Raw genomic sequence first — 20,502 nt, 5'->3', positions numbered from 1 at the left:
TTTATTCATAAATGTATGCAATCATTTATTCAATGTTTTGTTATGACGTTGTCACGTTAAACTATCGTCCGTAAACCGACTTTACAGATAACCAATTTTTTTTTCACGAGATAATATTCAGTATTTCTTCACGAACACATTTTCATTGATGTTTCATTCAAGCATTATTGTTTTAAAGACAATATAAAAGTTGATAAAAATATATTACAAATTTGATTGATATTGGTGGTCGTGTTTCCGGGCCCTGGGTTTCTCGTAAGGAGCTGGGTATGATTGAGGCGTCGAGGTTTTAAGACGCCGACCGTAACGAAAAAGGTGCAATGATGACGTCATCCAAGATGGCCGCCGTGACGTAAGATGTCAGTCGGATCCTCAACCCAATCCGGTGCCTCACGAGGAACCCAGGGTTCGGCTGAACCAGTATAAACTACCAATTTGTCTTTAATTTGGTTTTACCGTGCTTATTAATGTGCGCAGTTAATACTGGAAAGCTATTCAGGAAACGGCTTACAAATAATTTGAACTGCTGGAGGTAGGGGGTCAACACAAACCGAGCCCAGTATTACTGAGAAAACCATTTTGCTAGCGATGCAGTTGATTTCATGTAAATGAACAAATTTAGAAACATCTGTAATTTTAGCTCAAGTTATTTGTAAATCGTTCATTTGAATGGCTTTCCAGTATTAACTACGCACAATATACAACAAAATAAATATCAAATTATTGAATATTCGATAACTTTTCCATGGTTTAAACTTTTTTTGATTGAATGAAATATCAATTTAAATATAAAATTATGAAGCAATTTTCGTAAGAAATTCTCAGATTATCTCTCGAAAAACATATTTCGTACATGCAAAAATAAATATAGGCATGTGTTGTACATAGTTGCAATATCACTCTTGTAGTACCTATTACACACAATTCCTTGGCAACTGGTCTCCAAAAGGTAACTTTTGTAAAAGTACAGAAACATTTTTTTTTTCTCCCATACAACATGTGGCCCGCCCACAGCCACAGCTGGCACAGCTGGCAGCTGGCAGCTGACCGAGCGACATGCGACGTGGAAGCGGCGCTGGAAGACAGCAGAGGCCACAGCTGATGCGGTGGGAAAGGGGGGGGGGGGGGTAACACGTGCGAGATCACAGCTGAATGTCACAACACACTAGCTGATACACCCTCGCTTCACCTTGCAGGTCTACAGACAGAACTCTCTCGCACTGCTCATTATACACGTCCCAAACTGCCACGCCTCGAAAGAAAAAGGTTGGGGGGGGGGGGGGGGGTAGAGAGAAACTGAATTTAATTTTGAAAAGCAAATTACGAAACTTATCAGAACTTAAAAAATATATATAAATTTGAACGTCATATTTTTTAAGGTCCTACAAATAAGCATTTATTTTAGCAACATCTCGTCAGTATGATGGCAACTCTGATTACAGAAAGACTGGACTAAGCTGCAAACTGGAATGAGGCATTTAACGGTGCAATAACCTTTAACATGGAGATCATTGGAATGATCCCTAAAAAATAAATAAAATATATACAAATACGAAATTAGAACAATTCTCTTTGAGGAGCAAACGGGGCCCGCATATGGGATCCTAGTCCCAAATTTGGCGGCTCTAGGCCTTATCGGACCCACGCTACACTAACCACAGGCGCACAAGACACACAAACAGTCTCCTTTATTAATATAGATTACTGCAAACACAGAAATATGTATTCCCTAGGTTTTTGTTTCAAGTTCCCGTTATGCTCACACGCAAACACGCAGAATGTTACGCACGTGCGCAACCACTATCGCAAAGAAATCCTTTTGAGTTGTGTTAGTTCCTGAGTGTCAGCAGAGCCGCGCGCGCGGCAGGACTCGATGGATGCCGCGTCACGTCTGCGCAGTAGTTACAAACCACAAAGTAACCTACTAGTGCAGAGTGGACACTTAATGCTATCGATTATCCGCGTTTTTTTATTGATAATTGTGCAACAAGATTGCAAACGTGACCAACACGAGAGCGGTTTTGTCACGTTTATATTTTACGAAGAAAAAAAACGGGTCGCAAGTCTATAAACTAAGTAGCCTATATGTTTGGATGCGATTCTTCCACGTGGGTACATAATAAAAAGTCTAAATGTGTAGGTATAAAAAACCGCACGGGCAAACCAGGGATCTATTCGTTAGCACGTGGAACAGCAGTCCAGAATCAATTTAAAAAAAATTCCTGTGGAACTGTTACTCATATTCGAATATTTTTTTTTATCATTATCAGTTTCACCGCACCGCAAATCTGAACTTATTTCTAAAGTTCTACTTTTAAGATAAAGAGCGAAAATATGCAACACGCAGGGGCTGGAAAAAAAAAACAGATTACGTGTACAAAAAAATTTCATTACAAGGGGAATTTTTTTTTTAAACTTTATTTTGTGCTCGCATGAACAAAACGTCTGAGAAGCGAGAGCGCATAGGCGTGGAGGAGAGAAGCAAAGTGGTGAAGGGGGGGGGGGGGAAGAGATAACAGACGGTAATAACGTGCCCTGTTTCGCGCGGTGATTGCGTTGAGACGAGACACCGGCGAGAGAGACTGCAGCGCCGCGTGCGGGGGAAACAAAACTTTTTAATTGGTCCCCCGGGGAGGGCCCTCGGTGCCCGGGCCAGTTGGGGGGGGGGGGGGGGAAGGGGAGGCTAAGTGTCGCGCACTTAGCAGCGCGGTGATTGTTCACGGCGCTGCTGGCACGGCTACCGACGCTAGTGCCGCGACTAGCGAACTACGGATACACTGTGAAATGTTTCCCTGTGCAGGTTTTCTTTTTTACAAAAAACACTTCTAGAAACCTACCTCAAACATATTTTCGTATTAAATCCACACATATAAAAAGCGCGCGCTGTAAAGAAAAAAAAATATACATCCCTGTGTACTGTACATCATCAACTGCTTCAGCAACATAAAATGCCTCCTTCTTTCTCATTCCCTCAAACCCTTCATCCTCCTTTACCCTGTTCCAGTCGTCCCTTCTCTTCCGCACTCCTTTGACCGTCTGCTCTTCTCATCTCCTCCTTGGTATTCCTTGGGGGCCTTCTTCGTGTGTACTTAAAATCCATCATTATCCTAGGCAGCCCCTCTCCAACTCTCCCCACCCTCAATTCTGTGCACGTGGCTTTACCATCTCGTTCAAGTCCTGTACTCCAGCTCTTGCATGCACCATCTCATTACTGATCCTGTCTCGCCTCGAAACTGCCAACATGCTCCTCGTAAACTCCATACCCCTTGCTCTAATACTTACAGCATCATCAAATATCCAGAATGAAGGTTGTTTCAAAAGTACTAGACAAGCACAAATCACCATATAACATGCACTCGGAAAAAACTTAACCTGCGAGGCACCGGAGTGTGGCGCGTGCTGTGTTGTGAAATGATGAGAAAAGCGAGACTCAACGACAGGACATCGATGAATTGAAATTCCGTGTACACAAACCCTCACATCACTAAATTGTATTTTTTTTTTGTAAATGGAACAAAGATGTTCACTTAAAAATACAAATATTTGTAAATTTGTACATTTACATGAAAACAACTGCATCACTACAAAATAAGTGTTCGCAGTTCGGATTCTTATCCGGGCATTTAGCCTTTGTGTTCTCCCGGTACCTTCAATGGTTAAAGTTATTTGTAAACCGTTCCCTGAATAGCTTTCCTGTATTAACTGCGCACATTAATAAGCATGATAAAGTCCAATTATGAAATATTAATTTATATTTTGCACATTTTTAAAATTGCGCTTGAATAACATTAATTAAAATATGAAATTATGCGCCAATTTTTGCAAGAAATTCTCATTATTATCTCGAAAAACGTATTTCCTATACGTAAAAATAACCATAGGAATGTGCTGTAAAAGTTACAATAAATTTCTTGTAATATTACAAATTGTTTCTTTGTAACTAATTTCTTTTGTAACAGTACATGTTATGTGTGCGAATGCTCGCAACCCGGGCCGTAAACAATGGCGCTTCAAACCGTCGCAGTGACCGCCACCCATGTCTCGTGTGGTGTCAGCAGAAACGAATATTCGGAAGACAAGGTCTTCATCTGAACTTATGGGACTTTCATCGTGGATAAGGCCTCTTCACACAACCACAGAAAAGGGGGGGGGGATATTCGAGACTGGAAAACTGGAAAACTGGAGAACGTATTCTGTCGCTTCACTGGTTGAGTTCCGAGGATATATTGCACGGGCATTAGTGCTTGTCTAGTTGCGTTATGATTTTAAACATTTTCATAGCCATACAGTACGTCATTGTTGGTTTTCACCGTATGTCATAGAGAAACCACAAGAATGGACAAAAGCGATGAATACACAAACTAACAGAAAAACCAGGCAAAATATTGTAACAATTTTCTCGTTGTTGTCATTAGTGCCGTGATATTTTTTTCGGACTAATTCCTTCTACGGAATTCTCTTTGCTTTCAATATTTCTCACATTTAAATAGACAGATTTTGGCTTGTTTTTCTGTGTGTGTTCTTGTCTCTCTTGTCCATTCTTGTTGCTTTCTATATGACCTAGGCACAGTGAAAATCAGCAACAGTGAACGTCCATAAAAATGTGTTTAAAATAATCTCCCCCATCGCAAGAATCATTCGAAAAACGCAGCTGCTTTCAATCACCTCTTAACGCATTTACTAAGAATTTTGTAACATCCTGTTTGAAACTTGAGTGTAAAGTGTTTTGTTTCGTTGTGTTTTTAAAGTCAGGCCAAATTGCAAAATTGATACAAATATCAGACTTTATGTTAGCTATTTATTAATACCAAAAGCACGTTTATCTTGCGGATATATTTTCCTTTTAAGCTATCCGCCTATAAAACACTCCTTTGTCGAAAACAAGATCACATATTTGAGCGGGTAACACGTCATTGGGTAACCACTTATTCTCTTCGTTTAAAACTGGCCCAGGGTCGTCAAATACGCGTTAAGATCACTGTACAACGAAAACATTTTTTTTTTACTTTTACAAAAGATTTCTTTGGAAGCCAGTTGCCAAGATATAGTTGTAATTCTACAAGCAAAATATTGTAAATTTGTACGTTTTCGGAAACAATACTGAATATTTCTTGTCGCACTTAAGAAAATTGGCCCACTATTTAAAATTTGGTTTAATATTCCGCACAACTATAACTTTTTGAAACCATGGAAAAGATAAATTAATATTAAACAAGTGACCTTAATTTTTTTTACTGGATTTATTATGTGTGCGGTTAATACAAGAAAGCTCTTCAGGAAACGGTTCACAAATAACTTTAACTAATGTAAGTACCGGGACAACACAAAACACAAATAACCGGGAAAGACACCAAAACCAATATTACCTACTTACTGCGAACATTTTTTTTTTGTTTGGATGAAGTTATTTTCATGTAAATATACAAATTTACAGATATCATTAATTTAACATGATTATTTCAGTCCCATTTACAAAAAAATTACACTGTAGTTCAATTATCAAAGCGAAGCAGATGCATTAATGCCTAACGTTTACTGTGCTACCTAATTAACAAGCGAAATAATCGAAATTTTAGTGATTGCATTAAAATAAATACTTAGGAAAGAAAGTTAACAAATAATTTCCTTGTAAAACGTATAATTTTTTTTTTACCGCGTAAATTCCGACCGAGGCAGGCAGGATAGCGAGGAAGTGGGATCAAGTTGAGGCTGCTTGCTTCAGGGAGGAGGGGGAGAGGTGTGGGTGAAATATAAGCGCAAAGCGAGGGAAGAAAAATTCGCCGTCGTTCGCCAGCTTAGCATAAGTGCGTTCTTGACCCACTTTCCCACTTCGAAGACCGAGTGCCGGTTACGTAGCCCGTTCGTCCGTTTCAACGTGCCTGCGGTCGACATTTTTTTTTTAACTCTTTGGGCTTGGACTCACGCCGACATGATGTTTTGACGTGACAATGTCTAATAAATCGATGAACGCCGGCTGCACGCACGAAAAAGGATGACTCATTGTCCCATTACGCACATTGTCCCGTTACGCTCATTGTACGCTTGCACCGCAATTATCTCTCTTCCACTCGATTGGAACAACCATCGATTTGACTTTTTCGAGGCACATTAAACTTGAAACACTCCCATTCGTTTCCTACTTTTCCTATCATCGTCCTATCCTTAACAGAATAACACAGATTGGAAGAAATTAAATAGCGAACATGTATAAAAGTTATAGTTAAAATAATCTCTTCGTTAAAGTAATAAACATATTTGAATTAATGAGTGCAAATGAAAGTAAATTTATCAATTAAATTGTAGATTTCATTTCACTCCTTCTTTGTATCCATACAAAATAGTGATAATTCAATAAAAATGATTCAATTTTATTCATAAAACTATGCAATCATTTCATCAATGTTTTTTTATGACGTTGTCACGTTAAACTATCGTCCGTAAACCGACTTTACAGACAAACAATTTTTTTTGACGTGACTACAGGCTCGTACACACTGCGCTGACGTTTCGTGTTAACACGTGTTTACACGTGTCATCACATCACGTCATATTGCGACATAACACGGCAAAGTGTGCACATTGTTCTGATACTGTCAGATGACGTGTTGATACGGAACAGGGTGCACGGTTTTGTGAAAGGTAGTTGATATGGCTGAAATCACTGTACTTATGGATGAACTTGATGAAGAAGAAGAATGTGCAGTAGCAGTATGCATCATGCTAACTCAAAAAAAGGAAAGAGAGTGGGTGCATCCTATAAACGCAGACAGGCCAATTCTTGGCGAATTTCATTTGATGCCTAACTACTGGACGATGAGGAGAGGTTCTTAATATACTACCGCATGACGAAGAATGAGTTTTATAAGGTACTAAATTGTTGAAAACGTACAACAACTCGTACGTACGCACAAGTTCTATCAGTTGCTCCTCCATACTCGCGTCTGACGCATAACACGTCTGACGAAAATCTGGGAGCCTAGATATTGTTGTGACGCGTGTAATGACGTGTTATGACGCGCTCCGCGTCAGCTTACGCAATAACACATCATAACACGTCACATCACAACAATGTGCGCACTCCCATATAAAAGTCATGACGACTTTTTTCTGCAGCACGTGTTAACATGTGTTTACACGTGTTAATGGGTGTTAACACGAAACGTCAGCGCAGTGTGTACGAGCCTTTTAGTCTTTAAAATTTATTCCATTGTGGGAGGGCAATTCAAAAAAACGAATGATAACAAAATCGGGGGATAAAGTTTGGTGTTGCAGATACATATATATCATCTCCATACAAAATTTAATTACACCACTGGATAGCTAAACGATCAAAGAGTTCGTTACGCTAAGTGAGGACTGTGACGCATAGCGTGCGGTGGAGGGGGAAGCGCCGTCATTTTGAGGTCGTTTTGCTGCGTTTCGAGATTTCCATTTAGTATAACTTTTGACTCGGAGAAGCTACGACGTTCGTTTGAGTTACAATCGTCAGTTCTCGTCAAAATCTATCGATTGCATATAAAAAACATTAGTATAAATAAGTTACAGTGAATATATATGGTGTTAAAATAAAAAATAGCGTATTTTATATTTTGTATAGAAGATATTACCTGTTACGTACACGTATTCACGTACAACACACGTCCGTGTCCATGACACAGCCACATACCATTTTTTTTCTTTAAATTTTCTTATCGTAGCTTAAACTGAAATCCGGCATTTTTTTGTTCTTTCACGAAGAATTTTCAACAGGTAATCACTAACACGGGGATTCTACGACGTTCGGATCACGGATTTTCTTCAAACTTTGTACACTTTTAGCAGTCCATTAGGTGAACATAAATGTGCAAGTAGTAAGGCGTACTACTTGAGCGTTTTAGAGAAAATCTCAGGAGACGTTTTGCGTCCGATATGTACCGGCGCGTTGTGATCACGTGCGTGAGGTGGCGGTGGTCGAGTGGTTAGCGTTCAAGCTCCGTAATCAGCTAGAGACCGGAAAAATTCGCGCTTTCGATGACCTCTAGGATAGACTCCACAACCCCCTACATACTCAGGCAAATGCCACCTGCTCATTGGCTATTGACTCGTGACTCTTGTCGACTGGGACGCTTGCGATTCGATACTTTTTTGTTTGAAGGTTTTCCATTGGCTCAAAGTCCTTCAGATAAACTGTAAGCCAATCACAGAAGCAATATAAAGGTACAGTTGTTTGGATTCTAGCATATCGTGAAATGAATCCGCGAATTTTTCCGGTCTCTAGTAATCACGTAATCACGTAATCCAAGAAGGGCAGGAAGTGATTCTAGGAAGGAAGGGCAGTTAGTTCCACTTGTAATCCAGCTTAACCCGAACTAGTATTTCTTTTCACGGGCAATTCCAGTCCGTTTCTTTGTACGTTTGTTTCTACTTTCAATACGTACTATTTAGTTGATTTCCTTTACTGTCCCTTACCTAATGAATTACTCTTTGAGGGATTGGTCCCCCTCCCCAACCCCCTCCCCACCCCCAAAAAAATATATCTCAGTTAACCGAATGCCCGGTTAATCGGGTCTCTGATAATCGAGGTTCTACTGTATACAGGTATGCATTGGAGACTCACCAATGCCACTTACTGACTTATAACCCCGCGTGTCCCTTAAAGTTCGTTTTCATAACGCTATAAAAACAGGGCAAAAAACGGTCAGATGGAAGGAGATAATGGCGGGAAGGGGGTTAGAATGATGTGGATGGCGAAACATAAAATGGGGTTAGATAGCAGAAAATGATGGTGTGAAGGGGTTAGAATGAGGTGGATGGCGAAACATACAAGGGGTTAAGTAGCAGAAAATGGTGGTGTGAAGGGGTTAGAATGAGGTGTATGGCGAAACATACAAGGGGTTAGGTAGCAGAAAATGGTGATGTGAAGGGGTTAGAATGAGATGGATCGCGAAGGGGAAAGAGGTTAGACAGAAGGAGATGATGGTGTGAAGGGGTTAGAATGAGGGGGATGGCGAAACATACAAGGGGTTAGGTAGCAGAAAATGGTGGTGTGAAAGGGTTAGAATGAGATGAATCGCGAAGGGGAAAGAGGTTAGACAGAAGGAGATGATGGTGTGAAGGGGTTAGAATGAGGGGGATGGCGAAACATACAAGGGGTTAGGTAGCAGAAAATGGTGGTGTGAAAGGGTTAGAATGAGATGGATCGCGAAGGGGAAAGAGGTGAGACAGAAGGAGATGATGGTGTGAAGGTGGAGGGGTTAGACAGAAGGAGGTGGTGGCGGGAAGGTGGAGGTGTTATAGGAAGGGGGAGCTCACCTCGCAGGCGACCTGCAGGTTGACGGTCTCGCCCGTGTCGGCCACGTGTCCCAGCACGCCGACCCCCCAGGGCAGCTGCACCTCGTTGTCGCCTGGTCCGGCGCCCGACCCGCCCGGCAGCAGGAACCTGCTCACGCCACTGTGCACGTCGAACACCTGCATGCACACACAAACACACGCTGCACTCTCCGTCTCGATCACTGACCCACGAGAGGGGGCGCACAACGGCCAGACCATTTTTGACGTGACAACGTCTAATAAATAGAGACCTGCAAAATTCGCGGATTCATTCGGTGATAGGCTAGAATTCAAACACATACCTTTTAGATGATTTTGCTATTGGCTTACTGTTCATCTGGACGAATCTCAACCAGTTATAAACCCTCAACCAAAGAAGGATCGAATCATAGACAAACCAGCTGAGACGACTTACAAGTCGGCAGCCAATGAACTTGCGTTATTTGCCCGAGTGTACAGGGGTATGTGCAGTCTATCCTGAAGGCCATCGAAACCGCGAATTTTGCAGGTCTCTACTAATAAATCGATGAACGCAGGCTGCACGCACGAAAAAAGTGTCCCGTTACGCACATGTTTCCGTTACGCTGTGTCCCGTTACGCTATTTGTACGCTTGCGCCGCATCTGTCTCTCTTCCACTATTGGCCCATGCGTCCGAAGAGAAGAAAGACAGCGGCAGCGCACTACTTACATCTACACGTGAACTGTTTCGTCGACTGTTTACAAAGTGAAGTGAAAAGTTAATGTGGTTTTCATTACTTATTACAATAACAATTTCGGAAATAAAGGTTAATTATTCTTGCATTTTTAAAAATTTGATTACTAGTATAATTTCAAGTATTATTCTTTTATTATTAAAATAAAAATGATTCAATTTTATTCATAAAAGTATGCAATCATTTCATCAATGTTTTGTTATGACTTTGTCACTTTAAACTATCGTCCGTAAACCGACTTTACAGACAACCAATTTTTTTACAGTACAAATAGTGTGAAATAAAATGAGAATATTAAAATTATTATACATTATATACGAATATTTAGATTTTACTCATTTTCTGAAATAATGTATTCATTTGAGATTTTTATTGCTAAGTTTATAGTGCGTTAACGCGGATTGCATGCGTAAAGTACGTGAAATAAAAAGCACTCTTTAAGTTTTGTTTAGTACACGGTAATTAATCTAAATGAACTAAAAGTTTTACATTTAAGCTGCAACGGATGCAAAACAAATTATGCTTGGTATGTTTATTGATGTTAGCGATTATCACAAATTCTGCCACTGGTTTTAAATGTATATTATTGATTAGGTCAAATATTTCTCACGAACAAATATCTGAACACTCAACTAGACTGCGGTTTCGTTCTTGTAACTGGCGGTCGTCTGAAAAAAAGAAGCAGTTGCTTTATTTGGCTGGGCCATTCAAGATGCGTTTGCTTGTGCATTGAAATGTTGTAGTTCGTGTGCCAGACAGTAGACATGTACCTGGAAGAAACTCAACTATTCACGAAACACAAACAGTAGTAGGATAATAATAATAATAATTTTGGGACAGGGTTCATGACGTGGTGAGTAGTGACACCACGGCCATCTTGGATTGTGACTTTACACGAGCTCGAAAATCATCAGGTTCAGTGAACGATGGTTACACTGAACATAAAGCCAAAAATAATAATTAATAAAAAATAATATTTAAATTAGTTTTAAAATGGACTAGAAGATATAATATAATTTCTCCTAGCCCCATAAAGATTCATCACCCCATACAGACCGTTATAAAAATTTGTGATTGTTGATTTTTAACCTCTATGAACTAACTCGTAAGTTTTAAAATGAAAAACGTGGGGCGCATGCAATAAGCAATTGATGCATGAATATATCACGAACAATTTCATTTAACTGCAAAACATATGAACTTCAAAAGATAATTGATGGATGAATAGTTCATTAAAAATTGTATTGCCCTGCAAACTGATTCGAAATGATATGTGAGTTTTAACGACAGCTTCTCCCTACACTATTTACTATCATCGCTCACATGCGATGTTCAATTACTTTGAACTTGAACGCGAAGATAATTCACATTGGAGACTGAGCAACACTTTCCGAATCTATAGCGAAACTCTCTTCTTTCTCCAACGTGCGTGTTTACGGCGGAACTCACAACTCGGAGGTCGGAATACGGCGCAGTTTGTACGAAGATTCACTTATCTGGAAATACGTAGAACGCTTCGTCTATTCGAGGGACATTCTTCGTTGACAAGTCCGTACATTAATTGTAATTTATAACAGTGTCCAATTAGTACAAGACCCGATGCCTAATGGAGGCGTTCGCTCTACCCTGATGACAAGCCTGTCGCTTTGGCAGGCCTGAGAAATCGAAGTTGCTTAAAACAATTCTGCGGCTATTATTTAATGAAGCACCATCTTGCCAATTTTTTTTATAGATGAGCTTAAACACCATTTGTGAAAATTATATGTCAGTGGGGGATCAAAATTCTGTTAATACAACCTCCTCAGGCATGTTTATAAAATGGACAACAATAAGTTGGGTTGGCAGTTCCTGGAATGCACGAGTTTGTTATAAACATTGGTTTCCTGCAAGGGCGGCTCCAGATTTAGTGTCGTACATTGAATGATACAGTTGCAAAACGTGACATTAAAAATATGTCAGAGATTGCCCATTGTAATACTTACAATATTTATGGTCTTAAGTAACTAACTTTAGTACTTTCATACTACTTTTAATGTAATAAAAGTCTAACATGAATTTTAAGTATTTGAGATAACATCAAAAAAAAATTCTACAATATTTTGGTCTTGTGAGAGATATCACCATACCACTCACGCAATTTTCTGTTGCTAACTATTGCTATCTGTTAACTTGAACCATTCTGCTGTCCTTCCACTTCTCATTTCCCTCAGTTAAGACGCAAGATAGGCGAAGATACGTGATTTAAATGTGCTTAGGCCGAAAAAAAAAATTACGAGGTTGCGGTAGCACATTTTCATGAGAGCCAAGGTCGAAGAAGAGAGGTAGACCCTCGGACACTTTCAAGCTGTGCTGTGATTAACGACGAGTGTAATTACCGACGTGTGCATCACGTCGTCGTTAATCAAAAACCCGTCAGAGGGTCGGGGAAGCCAAACAGCGCGGCTTCGATCGCTTCCGAGAGCGCAGTTCGACCGAGGGACGAATATTCACACGACGCTTCGTCGTCAGAGGGCGATGTTGATCCCGGATCCCACGCGAACCGCACTCGACACCGCAGTTCAAGGGCGTCGCCAGGGGGGAGGGGGGAGGGGGCAGTTGCCCCCCCCCCCCCTAGAGCCCTAGAGATAAAAAAAATGTATCCAAATACTTTTCCCACAACTTGTCCCCCCCCCCCCCCTAGGCCATCGGCTGGCCATCAGCTGGCGACGCCCTTGCCGCAGTTCTTACCCCCACAACCCCTCCCCCCCCCCAAAAAAAGGTTGCGTGTACTTACTTATGCGCGTTAGAAGTTATACTTACTTGGCGTAGGTAATAAAAAAAACTAACTTTAATTCTGCATCCAAATAAATAACAGAAATAAAATAATAAAAGGACTGGACTGATATTATAAATACGGTTGATAAAGTATGACTTCAATCAAATTAAATAATTAAATAAATACATAGTATGCGATTTTAATATAAACACGGGTATAAAAATTATATATTTAAATTAGTAAAATTATCGAGGTAAATTTTAATTAATAATAAAAATTTAAAAAATGTTAAATATGTATTCTAATGTATTTATTTTAATGATTTATTAAATAATAAATTAATAATTTATAATTTATAATGCAAATAAATTATAAATACGGGAACATCACCTCACTTTTATAAAAACACTTGCAAAAGTTAGAAACATAATTTATCATTAATATTCACAATATTTAAAAATTTATATTAAATATTAAAATATTAAATATAAAAATATTAAAATTTTTTATAATATGGACCAGTATTCAGTATAAGATTTAAATCATATATATAATTTCTATCTGTATTTAGCTTTTTTTTTGTATGTAGCTTTTTTTTTCATCTGGTGAAAATATCGAGACATGGTGCGCGCGCAACGAAAAAATACACTCTCATTATTTTTTTCATAGCGCGCCTAAAGAAGTATAGCGTACAAAGTATCAAGTATAGACAAATATAAATATAAATAGAAAAATATTGTCGCGGCTTCCAAGTGGCCTCCAGAGCTTAGCTCCCGAGACCAGGGGCCCGACTGCAGCGCATGCGCGGGAAACAAATCCTGTAAGGTTCCAAAAACTTTTTAAACTCGTTTTTACTAACTCGCTTTCTTGTCTGTCTGTTTGTTAAAACATTTTCTTATCGATTTTAAACTAATATCCGATGTGTTGGATAGAGACTTTTGGTAATCTTTATAAACATAGCTCAAAACTGGATGAAATTGCAAAAACAAGACTTAAAAGCAAATGTAATTATTAAAAAAATATTAATATACCACGTTTTTAAAACGGACTGAAAAATATTAAATAATTTCTCCTAGCCCCATACAGATTTATAACCACATGCAGATTGTCCTGAAAATTTCTGATTATGAATTATTAATACCTATAAAAAAAACTTGTAAGATTTAAAAAGAAAAAAGTGGTGCGCATGCAACAGATAATAGTAAGGATTGTAGGGAGTAGCTGTCGTTGATAAAACTCACACAACAGTTAGTATCATTTGCAGTGCAATGAAATTGTTTTTGACTTAAGTGAACTATTCATATAAGGAAATACTGTAATTTTCTACAGCATTTTTATGAGGAAAATACAACGAAAATGCAGCGTTTACATAGATATGTTTGTATGATTTCTGTAATCTTCTTATCACGAAAGGAACTGGATCATTGGAACACGGAAATTACGAGTTACTGTTTAGCCCATCTCTAGTTTGTATATGTGCAGGCGATGCTTTTGTAATGTTGCAAAACATGGCTTGTAATATTCACAAGAGAGTCGCTTCCAGAAGAAGTTTAAAGTCGTATGAACTCTTTGTCATTTCCAGGTATTTTATCTTCAAGGTATTTCCTGAACGATTTCTTGCATTGCCATTGTAGTATAAACCACAACACTTTGCATTTTTCACGTGACGTCTAATAAATCGATGAACGTCGGCTGTAGGCACGAAAAAGTGTCCCGTTACGCACATTGTTCCGTTACGCTGTGTCCCGTTACGCTCATTTTTCCGTTACGCTGTGTTCCGTTACGCTGTCGGCGAGTGCAGTACTAATAGGTTATGTTACAATTGACTAAAAAATTATGGTGATTTATATAATTGATGATACATATTTGATTACAGTTTATTTATATGAAAACTTGTTCATAATTATATTTAAACTTTATAGCTAAACGCCAGTTTTTAAAATTAATTACAAGTCATCTACACGTGAACTGTTTCGTCGACTGTTTATAAAGTGAAGTGAAAACGTTAATGTGGTACTCATTGCTTATTACAACAACAACAATTTCGGCAATAAAGGTTGATTATTATTCTTGCATTTTAAAAATCTGATTACTTGTATAATTTCAAGTATTTATTCTTTTATTATTAAAAATAAAAATGATTAAATATTAAATTTTACTCATAAAAGTATGCAATCATTTCATCAATGTTTTGTTATGACGTTGTCACGTTAAACTATCAACCGTAAACCGACTTTACAGACAACCAATTTTTTCGGTACACACACACACACACACACACAAGGGGAACAGTATTGACGTATAACACCCCTTGGTTACTACTCGTGGTAGGTAGAGACCGGAAAAATTCGCGGATTCATTCGGCGATAGGCTAGAAGTCAAATACATATACCTTTTTATATGATTTTGCTAATTGGCTAACTGTTCATCTGGACGAATCTCAACCAATTATAAACCTCCAGCCAAAAGAAGGATCAAATCACAGACAAACCAGCTGAGACGACTTACAAGTCGGCAGCCGATGAACTGGCGTTATTTTGCCCCGAGCGTACAGGGGAATGTGCAGTCTATCCTGAAGGCCGTCGAAACCGCGAATTTTTCCGGTCCCTAGTGGTAGTGTTTGAATGGTGCCCCGTTGAGGTTTCCTCTAAGGCCCAGGATTCTTGTTGGGACGGACTCGTACTTGGGAGTGGTGCCCCGAGTGTATAGGGGCAGGTATCAGGGTTCCCTAGCCCTTTGACGTGCTGACGTTGTGAGCGACGAGGACAGCTCCGGTTACCAGCCTGGACAGCTGGAAGAGGTTGGGTAGGCCTCCACCGGACCGCGGGTTCGCTGGGTGATTGAGGAGTCCCAGTGTGAGGCGGGAGACCGGGGTAGGCGCCAGAAGTGACGACAACTCCAGAGGGCTAAGGGAGCATCCAACTTGCTGGTGAGCTGAGTGGAATAGGGGGCCGGAGGTGGTGCATAAACTGAGATGGGTAGCCTCAGTCTCTTTGCATAGCCAAAAGCTCTAAAGCTCTTCCCGGTTGCGTATGCGGCGTATCCGCATCCACGCCTGTGGGGGCCCCAGGGCGGTAGGGCCTTACGACTAAGAGCGCTGGGTTATCAAAGAAAAGGGGGGGGGAACCCCTTGAAAACTTGTCTTGTCTTGGTCCCTACTACACGCCCAAGCCAACTGTGGCCCCGAGGAGGGGAGAGACGGGAGCGCTAGTGTCGCAGTGAGAGAGGGGTGGGGAATGAGGAGGGGTATGGTGACAACTCTACTTGCCGTCCCACCCGCGACATGATTCGCTCCGAGCCTTGAGGAGGACTAGGGAAAGGAGGGGACAGTGTGGTGGAAGGGATGACGACGGAGGGAGGGGTCCGTCTGACCTTGGGTAGTTCACATTTTCCCCGGGACCACAGTTGGCTTGGGCGTGTAGTAGCGGTAGGTCCGGAGAGCCGGTCACCCCGGGGACGCGGCGAGAGGCCCGACCCTGCTGACCTTGGACACGAGGCGCCGGCGGCCGCCGCGCGGGCCCTCCACGAGGAACAGCGACGCGCCGTCGGCGTCCAGCAGCACGGCCAGGTTGTCGACGGTCTTGCGCGACAGGCAGCGCAGGTCCAGCTCGGTGGCCGCGTCTCGCACGGCGCCCAGGAAGAAGTCGCGCTCGCCCTGCGCGCGCAGCAGCTCGCGCTTGGCCGCGCGGTCGCTGGGCGGCGCGGCGCAGCGCGGCAGCCGCACCTTGGACTCCATCAGCAGCGACAGCATGCCCGCCGAGCTGGGCGGCAGCGAGGTGTACCTGCGACAACCCCTTCCCCGTCAGCCACTGCATCCACGCACCAGTAGGGACCGGGAAAATGAGCGGGTTCAATGATCTGTAGGATGAACTCCATAGTTATACGTACTCTCGGTCAAATGTCACCCACCCATTGGCTGCTGTCTTGTGAGACGTCCCAACGTAGCAGCATGTGATTCTATAAAGCGTTGGTTGGGTGTTTCTCATTGGCCCAGAGTCATCCAGGTGAGTTGTGAGCCAATAGCAGAGGCAGCACAGAGGTATATGACTATTTGTATTTTAGCCTGTCGCGAAATGAATCCGCGAATTTTTCCGGTCTCTAATCATTAGAGACAGGAAAAATTCGCGAATACATTTCGCGACAGCCTGAAATACAAATAGTTATACCTCAGTGCTGCCTCTTTCTATTGGCTCACAACTCACCTGGATGACTCTGGGCCAATGAGAAACACCCGACCTAAGGCTTTATCGAATCACAGGCTGCTAAGTACGTCGGGACGTCTCACAAGACAGCAGCCAATGAGTGGGTGACATTTGACCGAGTGCTACGTAGAACTATGGAGTTCATCCTAACAGGTTAGAAATTTTCCGGTCCCTACTAATCATCGAGGCGTGCTCCACGGCTCAATGTCTCTCGTTAAGTAGCATTTAATTTATTCATTTGTCACCTTTCATACATTTATCATTTTATTTATTTGTAACTTTTTTTGGGTTCGATTGGATCGGTTCTTTTGTTGTGTCTGAGTCTACCGATAAATAGAGACCGGAAAAATTCGCGAATTCATTTCGCGATAGGCTAAAATACAAATAGTTATACCTCAGTGCTGCCTCTGCTATTGGTTCTCAACTCACCTGGATGACTCTGGGCCAATTATAAACACCAAACCAAAGCTTCATCGAATCACAGGCTGCTACTTTGGAACGTCTCATAAGACAGCAGCCAATGAGTGGGTGACATTTGACCGAGTGTACGTATAACTATGGAGTTCATCCTACAGGGCATTGAACCCGCGAATTTTTCCGGTCCCTACCGATAAATTTAGCCACTCTAGCTGTCAGCGTACCGAAACCGTCGGCCCTGGCGTGTGTTTCGTTTCCTCGCCACTGCACGGCGCCACTTTTGCTGCGACGCTCGCCGCGCGCGGGACTAGGACGCGAGACAGTTCGGGCTGTGTGTGGACGTGCACTGCTGTGGCCGAGCTGTTAGCGTCACGGGCGGAGGTGGCGCTCGCGACTCTGAGGACTGTAGAGGCGAGGCGTCATGACAAGCACGCAACGCCATCATGCGCTTGCAGCCAGGCATCGGACTGTGTTGGACGAGAGTGTTGGAACTAACTTAAAAAATTACACGCATCGGCTGTGAGGGTTAACTTTTTGTTCTTCAGCCCGCTTCAGAGAGCAGTGATTTCAGCCTGTCGTTGCAATTGCAGCGCAAGTAATGCTGTAGGTGGTGCCTCACATTGTGGATTGAGCTATTCTGAGTGTTGCTGGAGCTACTTTTGAAATGATTTTCGTTTAGACGGCCATTTTAAGTGCTTGGGAAGCCATAAAAAACAATTTATCTTTTCTAAAAATTCTACTAGGGTACAGTATGGTTGGACACGAATCTCTTTGCACATCAGCAGGTATTTTTTTTTTTTGGTCTTAGCTGTGACTGGGACTCTTAAAATTTTTCAAGACTATAGCAGTAATTAAAGCTTGCCTTAAGGTAGCTACGTTCGCTAATCCCTAGCCTCAGCGAACATTCTAAGAACATGAAATTGACTTTGGAACTGGCAAAGAAGTTTGGGTCGCGCAATAGTTGTGTTCTGCGACGGAGTTATTCACGAGTGTGGAGGCGTTCGCTCGTGTTCCAGATAAACATATCGGCGTGGTGAATGAATGTTAGTGTGTATATGATGTACGTTAAAAAATGAATGATTATAGACTTCCTTTTTCCGAGAAATAGTCTTGTGGCTTAAGAAGTACTTAAAACTCTTAGGTCATTATTATTGACGCCCGTCATGGTGAACTTATTAGTTATTCACGAGTCTTTCAGCTCCAAAGTAAACCTATTTATATTTAACTAATTTTTAGTACCTAATCTTACACCTTGTTGCTTATATGTGTAGGTTAAATTTATACTCCCAAGGAAAATTGCGCGTGTAATGCGGATTTCAATTAGTATCATTGCATTAGTTCATCTTTGTCTTTTATCGTCAATCCATTTTGTATTTACCTCTTTTTGGGCTTTCTGCCTTGATTGTAAATTTAAAATTCTCTAATTGCTTGTATGCGCCTAACTTTTTATATTATAAAATGTACGGTTTTAATCAACATAGCATACCAGATTTTTCCTATAATTTTTATGATATATATATACATATATGTATATATGTGTGTGAGTGCTGCATAACTTTGGTATTTATCATTTAATGACACAAGTTCAATACATGCTGGTGATGTTATTTCAGTATCAATTTGCCTCACAGTAATTAAATGTTGGTATATCATATTTTAAGTCTGTCCTTTCAGATGCCTTACAAAGATTACTTTTATTTCATTCCGCGAATATTTTGGTTTTGGCAAATGCGACTGCCACTTCTGACTCGGGTCGACATTTAATGCCTCACCACTGATAAATCAACGAAAACAACTGAATAATCAGTAAAACTCGCAGATAAAACAGTGACAATCACTGGTCAATCAGTGAAAATGACTGATGTATCAGTGAACTTCACTAATTGAAGTAAACTGCGCCAAACTCACTGATTTGCGAAAAACATTACATATTTGGAGTAGTTTCGATTTCAAATTATCGCTAACAGGTGGAAAAAAAAGACATGTGCTTGTAAATTGGGATTTTTTTTTTCACTTCATTTGGGCTCTATATCTTGTCGATAGCGAGTTCACGAAAGGGCTTTAGCCATGGTTTTGTGAAGGAGGGGGTCCAAATTAACCGTCATATAATTTTGTTTGCTGACAAAATTAAACGTCACACAAAAAACTTAGGGGATAATAGACTTTAAAAATCCAACATTTACACATAGAAATATAAGTAATAATTTTTCTCCAGTACAGAAATCTAAACAAATTTATATATACCTTTTTGTTATGTAATTTGTTCTTAAGTTATTTGTTGGATGATTTAGTTCAAAAATGTCATTAATACACGATTTACCCATGTCACGTTTTTATGAAAGACATGCTTACTTTAAACTGTGTGGAAACTGGCATTAAAAATTATACTTCTTGGAAACACAGTTCCTGCCGCTTTTGTGTGTGATGTTATAATTGGGAGGAAATACGTTGTTGTAGCCCATTAAGAATAATTACAATAATGCTTCTTAAATAACCTCTTGTAGCCCTATGTAGCTAAGTTGCTATTATTTTATATTCTGTCCTTGCTTGTTTTTCCTTCATATTTTAAATTCTCGAAGGTATGGGACCGGACTCCACGGACCTCCCCCTTGGCTAAGCCCCTGCCTTAAGGGGGTGCCTCCCATTTCAGGTCATGATTTTATATTTATATTAATTTTTGATCAACTTTTAGACTTTTTCAATTGTTTATCTTTCACGAAATGAAAAATATACACAGCGTATACTTTTTGCATAATTAGCTGCCAAAGTTACATTTTTAACTTTTTTGGGTTGTACGAATAAGGAGAATTTAATTTATTGCATAACTGAAACTTTTTAGGTTTAACTGCAATGCGACTGGCTACTTCAAAAAATGGTTTCAATTTCTTTCAGAAAATATTAATTAATTTTACTGGGCATTTCAAATTTCTCAAATTTGTTACGATTTTGACAGCCAAGAAACATGAAATGAGTTTTATGACAGAAATGCAAACTATGTCATGAAGTAGTCAGTGGCATTGCGGTTAAACCTAAAAAGTTTCAGTTCTGCACTTCTGCTATATAAATAAAATTCTCCTTATTTGTACAACCCAAAAACGTTAAAAA

General features: G+C 40.5%; 1 protein-coding gene across 2 annotated transcripts in view; it reads right to left on the bottom strand.

The window, feature by feature from the left end:
* The window catches only part of LOC134533795 (dual 3',5'-cyclic-AMP and -GMP phosphodiesterase 11A-like), a 159,863-nt gene that overhangs the window by 67,009 nt on the left and 72,352 nt on the right, over positions 1-20,502 (bottom strand). For both annotated transcript variants that reach the window (XM_063371468.1, XM_063371460.1), the window contains exons 3-4: positions 16,263-16,560; positions 9,292-9,447 (exon numbers count right to left, since the gene is read on the bottom strand). In XM_063371468.1, the coding sequence (XP_063227538.1) occupies positions 9,292-9,447; positions 16,263-16,560 (454 nt within the window). The remainder of the gene's footprint in view (positions 1-9,291; positions 9,448-16,262; positions 16,561-20,502) is intronic.

Source organism: Bacillus rossius, chromosome 1 (genome assembly GCF_032445375.1).
Source record: "Bacillus rossius redtenbacheri isolate Brsri chromosome 1, Brsri_v3, whole genome shotgun sequence".
In the NCBI taxonomy this organism is placed as follows: domain Eukaryota; kingdom Metazoa; phylum Arthropoda; class Insecta; order Phasmatodea; family Bacillidae; genus Bacillus; species Bacillus rossius.
This window is presented reverse-complemented; position numbering and strand designations above follow the sequence as displayed.